Here is a 13813-nt window from a genome sequence, read left to right on the forward strand (position 1 = left end):
TAACCAGAAAGCGCGCACGCGTACGCATACACACGCATACACACACACACACACACACACACACACGCCTCTATTTTTCTCTTTCCTTCTTGCCTCCCTCCCTCCCCTTTAATTTCCTCTAATTTTTTTTAAATGTGAAGAAGGCAGCTTTAGTGAAAACTGGCATTGGAGTTGCACCTCTCTGGGTTCAAATGCGACTTCCTGCCCCCAAGGACGAGCTGTGCGACGCTGACCCAGCCTCCCAAGCGCTCTGTGACTCACTCTACGAGTCTGAGAAATGGGCAGGTACCTACGCCTCTCTACGTTTGAGGAGGAGCGAATGGGGCCCCACAGGAAGGCCCGACCGGCGCCCCTCTCACCCGGGCGCGCGCCGGCCAGTGGCCCCGGGACCGGACGACCGAGGGCCTTCCGGGGAGCGGGCCGGGCCGGGCGGAAGGAGGGGCCGCGGCGGCGATCGCGCCGCCCGACCATGGCGCCTGCGGCCGGGCGCGGGGCGCCGGGCCTGTGGCGCGCCTGCAACTGGCTCATGGGCGCCTTCTTCGCGCTGGCGGCCTTCGTGCAGGTCAGCGCCCCGGGCCGGGCGGCGGGCGGCGAGACCCCGGGCTCCGAGACCCCGGGCTCCGAGCTCCGCCCCAGGCCCCGTGCGGTGTAGACCGAGCGGCCGGCGGGGTCGCAGGAGCCGGCCCTGTACGGGGAGGGCTGGAGTCAGGGTTGGTGATTCGGTAACCCGCACTCCGGCTCCAGCTGAGGCAGGTGTGATCATATGGTCGCGTTTGCTCACATGCTGGAAGGAACTGGTTCGGCGCGTGTCCTTTTGCAGGGACCTGAGCAGAAGCGGCCCTGGCACCTTTCTAAAAAGGCAGCCTGGGGGCGAGGCTGAGCTCACGGCCTAGGAGAGGAAGCACAGCAAAACCCTTTGCAGCTAATTATCCTTCCAAGCCTGCTTTGGGGCCCCTTTGTGATAGCTTTCCTCATTCCTTGAGACTGGAGGGCCCTTAAGATACCCATTCTGGGCTTGGCTGGCCCTTTGCGGGCCCCCTGTGCCCTTCTTTACAAATAGGTAGGTGTGGCTGTGTGTTCAAACCAGGTGCTGGGTTCAGCCGGAAGCCCCTTCCCCCTCACCATGGGCTACACTGTGTCTTACTCCTCCTTGCATCCTCGGTCCCTACTGCAGCGTTTAGAAAATGACTGAAATGAATAAAGAGCAGACCAAATAATGGAATGGAACACGACAGCATGTCGCTAATACTGATGTTTTGGCATTCCAGGTGAATGACCCAGATGCAGAAGTGTGGATGGTGAGTAGGAGCTGCCTTCCCACATCTGAAAGAATTGTGGAACTGCGTGAAACACGCAGGTTTATCTATTTGCCCTCCTCCCTGCTTCGTCTACTTAAAAACTCAGAAATCAAATCCTTAGAAAGTGCTTTTTCCTAAAATATTAGGAGAAGGATCAGATTGAGAAGTCAGAATTTTCCAGAGATATAGGTGCCTTTCAGCAGTATTCCCTTTGAATAAAATGGGCCAACTGAGGACACTTTTCTGAAGACACAGAGTAGACCTCTCAAGGTTAAGTACACCAATCCTCATGAATTTCTACCCAGAAACTCCAACAAACATTTGACGAGAAAATGGCAGGATTAAAGTATGTGGTTCTGCTAATTCAGTGAGTTACATTCATAAAAAGTAATTAAAGCCCATAAAACCTACAGTATACATTGAAGCAATGCTCTGATTGAACCATTTAGAGGAGGGCGAGTTCATTCCACACATTTCTGGAAATATCTAAATTTCGGTTCTTTCAATACAGATATACAATACTGTACAGTATCACCGATGAGATGATTTTAGGCTTTGGAATAATATTGACTGTGTACAGAGTAACAACAAGTGAAAGCATTTGTAATTATAATATATATAATGTAGTATATATTATATATATATGGGTATAAATATAACCACATTCTGATATTCTTACTCTCCAGATTCACATGCCCCTGCCTCTTCCTCAGCACCATGATCCATATCCTTAGTTCCAAATGTTATTTCTCCTGCAGTTCCAAACGACTGCTAGATCTGTCCACCTGTACGTCGCAGTGGCTCCTCAGATACACACAAGGTCCTACCCAGCATCTTTCCCTCCAATGCCCACTCTTCCTTCTGACTCACCATTTCTGTTATCAGCAGTCATTCTGAGTCATCCTTGCTCAAAACCTCAGCCATCTCTAACATCTCTGTTTCTTACCACTGTCTTTGAGATCCCCTCAGAAAACAAAGAACAAAGCAATTCAAAAACAATGTAGGTCTAATTGCTTATCATGTTTTCATAGTGACAGCAAATCACTTAAAATGTTCGGCTCTGACAACTTCCTTATAAACTAAAGGTTTCTAACTAAGCATCACAGTTGATGTTAAGCAGCTGCATTTCTGGGGAGGCCCCATGCTTCTTATAAACCTACCACCCCCTACTTGCCCTCTGCCCACACCACACAAGCAATAGGTTTTTCCAGAGTCTGCCTGCTTGCCGTGAATGAGGCTTGAAAATAGGGCCTCTTCAGGGCCAGCCTTCCCAACTCCAAACCAACTTACAACAGTTTCCAAAATGAAGAGCCTGATCTTATTGGGCACACCTGGTCCGTACACTGTTAGTAAACTTTATGTGGTCTCACTCGCAGAGATGGAATATGGGGCTGGATGGTCCATGGAGCTAGACCCGGCAGGGCCATGTGGCTAATTATGGCTGCTCCTGCCCTGCTTTTCTAAGAGCATTTTTTGAAAAGTAGGGAAAGGCCATTTAGGCATGGATGTTGCTTGGGAGAGATTAGGAGGTCACTGTGTCTTGAGACCAAAACTCCGCTCAATGCTAGAGCCTGAAGATGAAGAAGTCTTTCCTGGAATAGCCTACAGTCTAGGAGGAAGGCATATAGAATTACAACCTGACATGGTAAATGCCATAAAGCAGAGGTCACCACTTCCTCAGCTGCTACTGAAAGCTAGAGGTAAGTCACGGAGTGTGGTGGCCACTGCTGTCATCTTTCTTTACTCCCTACACACCTCTGAACATCTCCTATACTGGGCATCCTTCTTTTTTTTTTTTCTTTTTTTTTTTTTCATCTCTTTTTGGGCATCCTTCTTAACCCATATAATTTCCTCTTTTTCTGCTAACAGGTTGTGTATACAATTCCTGCCGGTCTGACCCTGCTTGTTGGACTTAACCCTCTTGTCACAGGTATGAACCTTGGATTCTGAATGGAGATACAGCAAATCTGATTTCCTTTCAATGACGAGAGTCTATCTGCCAACCCCCAGGAGAAAACTGGAGCTCTCCATGTCTTTCTTCTCCCTTCTGATCGTAAGAGGAAGCGAATTCTAATCTAGATCGTCCTCACCCATCTTCAGGAAAACTTGATAAGCACGTGCCACACTAAGACAGTCTTTATCAGTTTGGAACCCAGGATCTCGTACTGATGTGGTACAGTAGTTGTGCCGTTTAGCCCGAGAGAGAAGGGCTTCAGTCACCGCGTTGATTTCTTAAGCCACCAAGCTAATGGAAGATGGGCAACAATCAAACTGCTAACCTTGTCTCCATACTTAGTGGTGATCATTGTCTATTATGTATTTACTCTATACAATTCTTCTCCCAGTACCGCTCCCATTAATCATTTTCTGATTTTGAATTCATTCAACGCCTGTGTATCTGAACTGCTACTTTTGTAGAGAAACTGTCTATAATGTCTGTAACAAATCTTTAGATTTTTCACTGAAACATGTTGCTCTCCCTAATCTCCTTATGTACCATCACAGTAACTCCAGCAATTTCTTGCATACTTTTATGTATGTTTCCTCCATCTAGGCTGTAAGCCCCTTGAAAGGATCATGTCTAACCCATCTTTGCCCAAGTCTAGCTTAAACATGGCCAGGAATATGGCAGGTACCTAATGTTTGTTGAGTCAGTGAATGGCTCTAACACAGAGGCGTTATCATATATTTGTTTTGTAACCTGCTCCTTGGATTCCTTACGTGTATATCCCAGGTGAGTATATACATAAAAAATTAACTTAAAATAGCGGTTTGTATTGCCCACAGGCCACCTACCTCAATTAGGGGCAAAACGTAGCTGCTTCACCTTTTATGGCCCTAAAAACTCAGTAAACCTTAGTTGGACAGTTTCATTCTATGAAACAGTGTCTTAGAGCAGAAAAAAAAATTTTTTTTTTACATTGTTTACTAACATTCTCTTATTAATGGGGAATATTAGTCCAGCAGGTTATTTGTCACTTTCTTTAAATCAGCTTCTGCTAGTGGGGCTTGAAAATTCTCAGGACCTTAGAATAAAGACTAATGATTCCCACCTGGGTGGGGAAAACTCCCATCGCCCAGATGCTCGGGCTCCTTGTACAAGGTCCCTAGATCTCTGTTTACATCTTCAAGGTGTATCAGTTAGGACTCCATTAGTTGCAAGCAAGGAAAAAACTCAACTCAAGTGGCCTGTAAGATGAAGGGAGATGTACTGGGATCCTTTACTGAAAAGTCTGGGATGGTGCTGGCTTCAGGCACTGGTGGCGGCTCAGAACTTAAATTTGTCTGCAGTCTTAGTTCCACATCTACTGCACTTCAGCCCTGGGCTCCACGTGGTAGCCCTGCCACACAAAGGTCACAGCTTCAACATGCTGGGTCCAGCAGAATCTAGAAGCCACTTCCCTGATAGCTCCACAAAAGCTCAGAATGGAGTTGTTGGCCCTGATTCGTTATCTGTTCATCCTGAGACAAATCACTGTCACTGAGGGGATGGAATACATTGACTGACCTCGCTAAGGTCCAGTTGTCTGGGACACATAGACCAGGAGTGTGGAAAGGGTGGATCCCCAGAAAAAATAAGGGTCGTCATCATAGGAAGGGGAGATGCTGGACAATCAAAATAATAAATGTCCACTTAAGTTTATATATACTGTTTTAACCTCTGTTTTAACCTTTTGACTTGAGGGCAAATCAAAACAAAAAAACCCCAGCCTTTTCTGAATGCTTTACTTGAAGGCAGATTATGGCAAAGCAATACAAAGAGATCATTTTTCTCTGGGATGTGATTCCACGATTAACAGCACCAGGATATCTGTTTTTAGGTAACTTTATTTGGAAGAGTGTCTCTGCAATACACATATTCTTCTGTATCGTGTGGGCTGTTGGCTTGGCATACAACCTCTTGCTTCATACAAAACAGAACATCTTACATGAGGAAGAAGGCAGGTGAGCAGTGATTTTTTTGCTCTTTGGAAGGGGTGGGGAAGAACTGAGAAATCTGTTCCTTTATGACACCTTATCTTTGCATGATGATGATTTAATTCCCCCAACACCATAAGGAGCAGGGAAGATATTATCTCCTTTATAAGCTGAAGAAACTGAGGAAATGATAGAGCCAGGATTCAAAGCCAGCACTGCCTACCAAACCTGTGATCACTACTACACGTTGCATTATATTATCGCCGGGCAGTTGGACCCTGACCCCCTTGTAACGAGCAAGAATCGCGTACAGTAATATTCAGTCCAGTCTAATGAGGTGAAAACTCCATCAGCCTTCGGATTCAGTCCTGGTTCAAGCCATAATCTTATTTACAAGTGTGATCAGCCCCATCAGAGGTCAACCTCTGCCAGCCTTGCCCGTATATATCTCATGTCCTCTCCTCCTTTTGTCACCACCATTGGCTCTTGTTTTATCACCTCTTCCTTTGCTTCCTCCCACCCTTGACTCCCTGGTCTCACAAATAGCCCCCCTCCTTTCCTTTCTATCCCACTGGTAACATCTGCCAACACCAAAATTGAGAGACCTGTAGCTTAAGTCTCACTGGTGAGGTGCTGCTACATTATAGGCCCTCATCTTTGGAAAACTAGATCAGGTTGGGTCAGTTGATGGGAATGTAGACCAAATGGTTTGAATCACCTCCACCAACCTGAAGCCCATGAGGCGCAGTGAAATCAAAGTGGGGGCTTCCGGTGGTATCTGGCCAAATACGATTATTTTCTACGCTATGTAAAAGATACAACCTTTTAACACATATTTCTAGAAGCATATAACCACCCCAAAATCATTAGACTCATACTACAAGTCATTCCACTCCACTAAGACGTGACCCAATCTCCTGCAGTCTGTGCTTAAATTACTGATTTGAGCTCAACCTGCCTAACAGTGACCCCTCTAAAACAATGTGAAAAGAGTGCCTGATCCAATCTGGGATTGTGTTCTTGGTTGTGGTATTCCTCCCCATGACATGAAGTAGGTGATTTATATATGTTTTTGTTTGTTTTCTGTTGTTGTTTCTCTGTTCACCTATAAATTGGGGAACAGTCATGAAGTCCATAGCTGCCTCATAAGATGAAATTTATTTTCATATAGGGCTCTAAAAGGTCTGAAAAAAGTAATTTATGAGTCATGGTTAGACTTGAAAATATTTTGTAGATGCTATATATCTTGGAGGAAGTCATCAGACAGTCAGCAGAATCAAGTGTCAGGGAGAAAATGACCCTTCGCAGCCACTTCAAAGTATGAAATCCATGCTGTTTTACAGGGAGCTCTTTGGTCTGGTGATTATCACAGCGTGGTTGAGCCTGTGCCACAGCGCATCAAAGTAAGTTTTCAGCTCGGCTGTTAAAATCGGATGCATTTAAGGTTGGTCGGATCAGGTAGGTAAGTGAGAATACTGGCACAATTGTGAACAGGAATCTTTTGAGAGAAATCGTTCCTTTTCGCAAGGGAAGCTAACAAGAGTCGGTTCAGTGTTTCATGATCATTCATACTTTTATGAATACCCCAGTTTCCTGTGTCATCACAGGTAGTTGCCAGTCTGTTCTCCAGAGAGAAGGAAAGTGATCTCAAAAGGATGCTTGGATATTTAGGGAAAAGTGAATAGCAAACAAAATATAAAACTGTGGGTACATGTAAGTGAATATTAACTTTATAAAACAATAATAGAAAAATAAAAAATACATGACAACTGTAGCATATAAGTTGGAAGGGGATAAATGGAACTAAAGTGTTCCAAGGTCCTTGAATTATCTGGGAAGGGTAAAAGTATCAAATTATATTAGATTTTGATAAGTCAAGGATTCATGTGGTAATCCTTAGGGTAACCACTGAAAGAAAAGGAGTACAGAAGGCAGGGAAGGAGATGAGAAAAAGAACAGATGGGGAAAATAAGAAGCAGATGTTAAGACAGAGAATTAAACTCAAATATGTGAGAAACTACATTAAATGTAATTGTTCCAAATATTCCAATAAAGATTTTCAAAATGGATAAAAGATTAAAAACTAAACACTGCTTACAAAAGAGAACACAAATATACAGAAACAGAAAGACTTTAAGTCAAAAGATTGAAAAAAACATACTATACAAACACCAACAAAACGGAAGCCAGTATAGACACTTTCATTTTAAAAAGTAGATTTTAAGGTCAGCATTAGAAAAAAGGAGGACTTTTTGGTAATTAAAAAAAATTCTGCTTTAATTTTTTATTTTGAAATATTCAAACACATTCAAAAGCAGAGAGACTAATATAATGAATCAGATGTACTCATCACCCAGCTCCAACAACTATCATTATATATCCGATCTTGTATCATCTATCACTGTCCTGATTATTTTGAAATAAATCTCAAACATCATATTGTTTTATGTTTTATATATTTCAGTATGTATCTCTAAAAGATAAGCACTTAAAAAATAACCACTCTACCATCATCACACACAAAAAACAAAACAGTAATTCCTCAGTATTATGAGTTTTCCAGCCAATGTGTATATTTTCACAATTGTATTATAAATGCTTGCTCCTCTGTGCGTCATATTTCCTATAAATCGGTGGTATGATCTAGAAGCTTGGCCACATTCTGGTCGTCTTCTTCTCCTCCTCCTTATCATCATCACCACTAAGCAAGACTACTTCATGGGTGGTGTTATGTACTTCCATCATCATGTGCATAACCTAGCTGTTTCTCTGTAATGTTAATATAAAATCTTTGATGATCACTGCCTAAATCCACTAATCCATTTGAGTTGCAAAATGGTCATAATCTAATTATACCATTCCTTGATTATTATCTGGAAAACTTCCACTTATCAATTCTTGGACTACTCAGACACAGATCATAAGAGGAAAAGGAGTTGACTCTCTTAATTTACCAGTTTTCAGAATAATGAGTTTTTCTTCCCTGGCACCTTCCAAAAGTGACCAATGAGTTTTGTTTATTTAATAGTACCATTATAAAGTCATGGATTTCAACATATTTGATGTTTTTCAGTCCATGGCAGTTGCTTAAACTGTCCCATCTTTGACCAGGGGCACTTATTCAGGTTGGCACCAGAACTCTGTTTGACACGACCCTAGTAAACTTTGATTGCTTCCTTGCTTTCTGGTATGACAAAATGTTCCAAGCTAAGGTTGTACATTTTATGCCCCAGACCTGGGAATCAACCATTTTTCCAAAAAGCACTCATTACTTTCAGTAGGTAATAATGGTATTTAGAGGTCACATTCTGGGCACAAATGGTGCTCACTGCTACTGGGTTGAGTTGGGTTCTTTTAGTGGGCAGAACTAGGAAAATTCACATATATGTGCACAGGTATGTATATATATGTATGTGTGTCATAAATATATATACATATGTATATGTGTGTGTATTACGTATATAAAGATATATATATATATATATTTTTTTTTTTTACATATATAGTTAAAGATAAAATCCCTTATGAGTTCATATCGATCCTAGAATTCAAATTCAGGAGCACAAGTTTTCATCTGACCTTATCAGCAATATTAAATCTGTATTTACTTTTAATCATGTCAAAAAATCTCTAGTCTCAGTGACCTCAACATAACTCATCTGACTCATCCCACAATACAAACACAATCTCAGAATAACAATATAATTACTGAAAATAGGTATTTTGTGTTGCTGTTTCTAGGGAACATCTCTCTAAGGGATGTACATTCAAATTACTTGGAATAGTTACTCTGTGTGCTAATCCCACCAAGTGAATAGACAGTTAAGTTCATTTATTTCATTTTACTTTCAATTTCTAGGAATACTTTATTAAAAATATATTAATTTTATTTTATAATTATATAAAACATCTACGTGGTTCCAAAGTCAAATCTACAAGACAGAGTACATTCAAAGAACTCTAACTTCTCTATCCCGCAACCCTATGTCCTCCCTTTCTCTATAGGTGAAACTTTTTTCAACTTTATGGTTTATCCTTCCATGGTTTCTTTTTTTTTTTTTTAAGTATTTATTTATTTATGGCTGTGTTGGGTCTTCGTTTCTGTGCGTGGGCTTTCTCTGGTTGTGGCAAGCGGGGGCCACTCTTCATCGCGGTGCGTGGGCCTCTCACTGTCACAGCCTCTCTTGTTGCGGAGCACAGGCTCCAGACGTGCAGGCTCAGTAATTGTGGCTCACGGGCCCAGCTGCTCCGCGGCATGTGGGATCTTCCCAGACCAGGGCTCAAACCCGTGTCCCCTGCATTGGCAGGCAGATTCTCAACCACTGCGCCACCAGGGAAGCCCCCCATGGTTTCTTAATGGAGTAAATATGTACATTCATTGGTATTCCTGCTTGTCTTAGATAAGTTATAGCACATTATACACAATTGTATTCTTGATTTCCCCTTACTACATCCTGGAGATCACCCTGTGGTATATAAAGACTTTCCTTATTCTGCTGATAGGTCCACAGTATATTCATCCAGTCCTCTACTGTTCAGGTTGTATCCAATCTTTTGCGATTCAAAATAGTGCCAACAGGGGCTTCCCTGGTGGCGCAGTGGTTGAGAATCTGCCTGCTAATGCAGGGGACACGGGTTCGAGCCCTGGTCTGGGAAGATCCCACATGCCATGGAGCAGCTGGGCCCGTGAGCCACAATTGCTGAGCCTGCGCGTCTGGAGCCTGTGCCCCGCAACGGGAGGGGCCGCGATAGAGAAAGGCCCGCGCACCGCGATGAAGAGCGGTCCCCGCACCGTGATGAAGAGTGGCCCCCGCTTGCCGCAACTGGAGAAAGCCCTCGCACGAACCGAAGACCCAACACAGCCAAAAATAAATAAATAAATAAATAAATAAATAAAATAGTGCCAACAAAGTGTATTATCAAATTTTTGAATTTTTACTCATTCGATAGTTGAGAAATGGGTAGTTTTCATTTGTATTTCTCTTATTAGGAGCAAAGGTAAGCATATTTTCACATGATTAAGAGCCATTTGCATTTCTTTTTCTATAAATATTGGTTCATCTCTGAGAGGATAGGTTTAACCAATTTCTAAGGTTGTTGGTCTTCTCTACTTTTAGAAGCTCTTTACATACTAGGGCTCTTAACCCGCTGTCTGTGATATAAGCTGAAAAATTTATTTTGCAGTTTCTTATTGTCCTTTTACTTTGCTTATGCAAAGTACACTTTGCCATGAAAAAAAAATTTTTTTTTTAATGTGACCAAATTTATCGGTCCATTCCCTTATTGCTTCTGGATCTGGAGTCATAGTTAGGAAAACTTTCCTTCCTCTCAGGTTGTAAGTAACTTACCTAAGTTTTCTTCTAATACATGTATGGTTTCATTTTTACATTTAAATCTTTGACCGATTTAGAGTTTATCCTAGTGTAACAGCAAAAAGAACGGATCCAATATTATCTTTTTCCTTTTTGGCTCTCTGACGATCTCAACACCACTTATTAAAAAGCATACATAACTAATAACATAGCCTCAAAATAGATAAAATAAAAATTGACAGAATGAAAAGGAAAAACTAAAAAATTTACAATCATTTTGGGAGACTTTAATATACTTCTTTCAGTTACTAATAGAACAAGAAGATTTAAAAAATCAATAAAGATATAGAAAATTTGAGCTACACGATAAGAAACTTGACCTAAAGGACATATATAGAATACCAGCACCAAGAATGGCAGAATTCAAATTTTTTTTCAGGTAAACGTTGAATATTTGCAAAAAGACTTTATGTTGAGCCATGAAATAAGTTCCAATAAATTTCAAAGAACTGAAATCTTATGGAGTATGTTCTTTGACCACAGTGCAATTAAGCTAGAAATCATTCACAAAAATAATAATCAGACAACCACTGTATGTTTGGAAATTAGGAAATATATTTCCAAATAATATTTGGAACACATCACAATGAAAATTAGAAAATATTTTGAACTGAATGATAAGGAGACGACTACATATTAAAATCTGTGGGATGTGGCTAAAAAGCATGCTTAGAGGGAAATTTATAGCATTAAATACATATATTAAAACAAAACAAAACAAAACAAAAACTAGGCAGGCTGAAAGTCAATGAGCTAATAAGCTTCAAAGAAGTTAGGAACTCTCCAGTTCAAGAAGTTAGTAAAAGAACAGTAAATTAAGCCCAAAGAAACAAGAAAATAAATATAAAAGCAGAAACCAATGAAATGAAAAAATCAACATTAAAAAATAAAGGAGTAAGAGGGTCAAATATTCATTCTCTGAAATGATTAATAACACTGATAAACCCTGGCAAGACTAAAAAGGGAAAAATAATTAGAGTGAGAGCAAGGAAAGGAAGGCACAAATAACTAATCTCAGGGATGAAAAAGAGAAAGTTATTACCCATGTAACAGATACTGCAAAAATCGTAAGAGGATAGTATGAACAACTTTTTCCCAATAAATTTGAAAATGTAGATGAAATGGACAAATTCCTTGAAAGATACAATTTACCAGAACTGACACAAGAAGAAATACTCAGAACGGTCTCATAACTATTAAAGAAATTGAGTATATAATATGAATTTTTCCTAAAACTCTAGACCAAATGGCATAACTGCAGAATTCTACCTAACATTTAAGGAAGGAATAATGCCAGCCTTCAACAAACTCTTCCAGAGAACAGAAAAAGAAGAAACACTTTGCAGTTTATTTTATGAGGGCAGAAAAATCTGGACACCAAAAGTTGACAAGAACATTACCCACCCCCCAACCAAAAAAAAAAAAAAAACGAAAGAAAAAAGAAATTACACAGCAATCTCACTCATGACCACAGATGGAAAAACCCTAAACAAAACATTAGCAAAAAATAAAAAACAAAAACAAAAACATTAGCAAATCAAGTCCTGCAATTCATGACCCAACCACCAAGTTGTGTTTATTCTAGGAATACAGTTAGTTTAACATTTGAAAACCAACCAGTGTTTTTCACCACATTAACAGAATGAAAGAAGAAAATAAACTATCTTCTCAGTCTATACAAAAAGAGCATTTGATAAAATTCAACATCCATTCATGATAAAAGCTCATAAAAATCGGTTTAGAAAGGAGCTTACCCTGTTAAAGGGTATCTATACCACAGCATGATACTTAATGGTGAGCAGCTGAAAACTTTTCCTGAGATCAGGAATGAGAAGTAGCCACTGTTGCCACTTCTACTCAACACTGTTCTAGCTCTTGTCCTAGCCAGTACAGTAAGGCGAGAAAAAGAAATAAAAGCCCCCAAGGATTGGAAAGACAAAATTAAATTTTCCTTATTCACAGATGACAAAATCATGTATGTAGAAAATTTCTAAAAATCTAAAAAGTTATTCAAATAAGTGAGTTTAGCATGATGGCTGGATACTAGGTCAATATACTAAAATCAACTGTATTTTTATCAGCGAATAACAGAAAATGATAAAAACAAAAAGTTACCATTTATAGTATCAAAAAATCAACTCCCCAGGAATAAATCTAGCAGAGATATGCAAAATCTCTGCATACAAAACTATAAAAACTATAAAACATTATGGGAGAAATTAAACACCTCAATATTAAAATAAAGAACACCTAAATAATTATCCTACGGCAGTATAAGATAAACCCATACTGGCAAAATAAATGAATGAAACAACATAGAATCTAGAAACAGATCCATATATTTATATGTATATGGCCTTTACTTAGGACAATGGTGGCACTCCAGGGTAGCAAAGAAAGGCAATCTTTTCAATAAATAGCGCTGGAGCAATTGAATATCCATATGGAAAAAAGTGAAACAACCCCTACACCTTAAAACTTTCATAAAAATCAATTCTAGGTGGATTATAGATCTAATGTGAAAAGCAAAACAATAAAACTTTTAGAGAAGATAATCTAGTATCCTTAAGACCTTGGGGAAGAAAAGTTTTCTTAAACAGGACACAAAAATCATTACGTAAAGATCCACTTTAACATTGCTTTATCAATGACCTTCAACTGAGGTCACTGAAACACAGAATTATATTTCTTATATAATTCTTATATGAAATATAAGAATTATATTTCAATTTAAAAAATTAAAAAGACCGTACGAAAATGTAACGATGTGTTTTACTAAAATCAATCTTCATATTCGTTACCAAAGCAATTCATAATTTTTATTGGATTTTTATTTATAATAATTTTTGTGTGTCTTTATAGGAATCCAGTTGGTGGAAGAATTCAGCTGGCTGTTGCTATCACAGTTGCTCTTTTCCCATTTATCTCATGGGTCTATATATATATAAACAAGGAGATGCGGTCCTCCTGGCCAACTCACTGCAAGACAGTAATTTAAATGAAGAATCCTGTTCTTAAAATGAGAGTTTTCAATTTTTTGTAAACATGATTGTAACATGCCAGTTTCCTAGGAATTCATTTCAGGTAATTTGAGTTAATACTAGAGATGATTTTTTTTAAAATCCCAAGTTAGGCTGCCTACAACACAGGACTGGAAGGGACTAGTGAGAGAAGGAGTCTGGCATTCTGGTGTGTCACAGTGTAGTAGAAAAGGCAAAACAAAAG

General features: G+C 39.9%; 1 protein-coding gene across 1 annotated transcript; it reads left to right on the forward strand.

The window, feature by feature from the left end:
- Positions 1–290: 290 nt before the first annotated feature.
- On the forward strand, positions 291–13613 carry TMEM220 (transmembrane protein 220). Its single transcript, XM_028164778.2, has 6 exons — positions 291–562; positions 1269–1298; positions 3168–3228; positions 5120–5243; positions 6560–6619; positions 13451–13613. The coding sequence occupies exons 1-6, from the start codon at positions 320–322 to the stop codon at positions 13584–13586; spliced, it is 654 nt and encodes a 217-aa protein (XP_028020579.2). The 5' UTR covers positions 291–319; the 3' UTR covers positions 13587–13613.
- Positions 13614–13813: the final 200 nt, after the last annotated feature.

Source organism: Balaenoptera acutorostrata, chromosome 20, assembly GCF_949987535.1.
Source record: "Balaenoptera acutorostrata chromosome 20, mBalAcu1.1, whole genome shotgun sequence".
Classification (NCBI taxonomy): domain Eukaryota; kingdom Metazoa; phylum Chordata; class Mammalia; order Artiodactyla; family Balaenopteridae; genus Balaenoptera; species Balaenoptera acutorostrata.

Bases quoted from the DNA above. Each gene is read 5' to 3' on its own strand.
- TMEM220 (XM_028164778.2), top strand. From the start codon at position 320: ATGGGGCCCCACAGGAAGGCCCGACCGGCGCCCCTCTCACCCGGGCGC. The intron at 563-1,268 runs GTCAGCGCCCCG...TTGGCATTCCAG, and splicing joins CGCTGGCGGCCTTCGTGCAG to GTGAATGACCCAGATGCAGA. The intron at 6,620-13,450 runs GTAAGTTTTCAG...GTGTCTTTATAG, and splicing joins CTGTGCCACAGCGCATCAAA to GAATCCAGTTGGTGGAAGAA.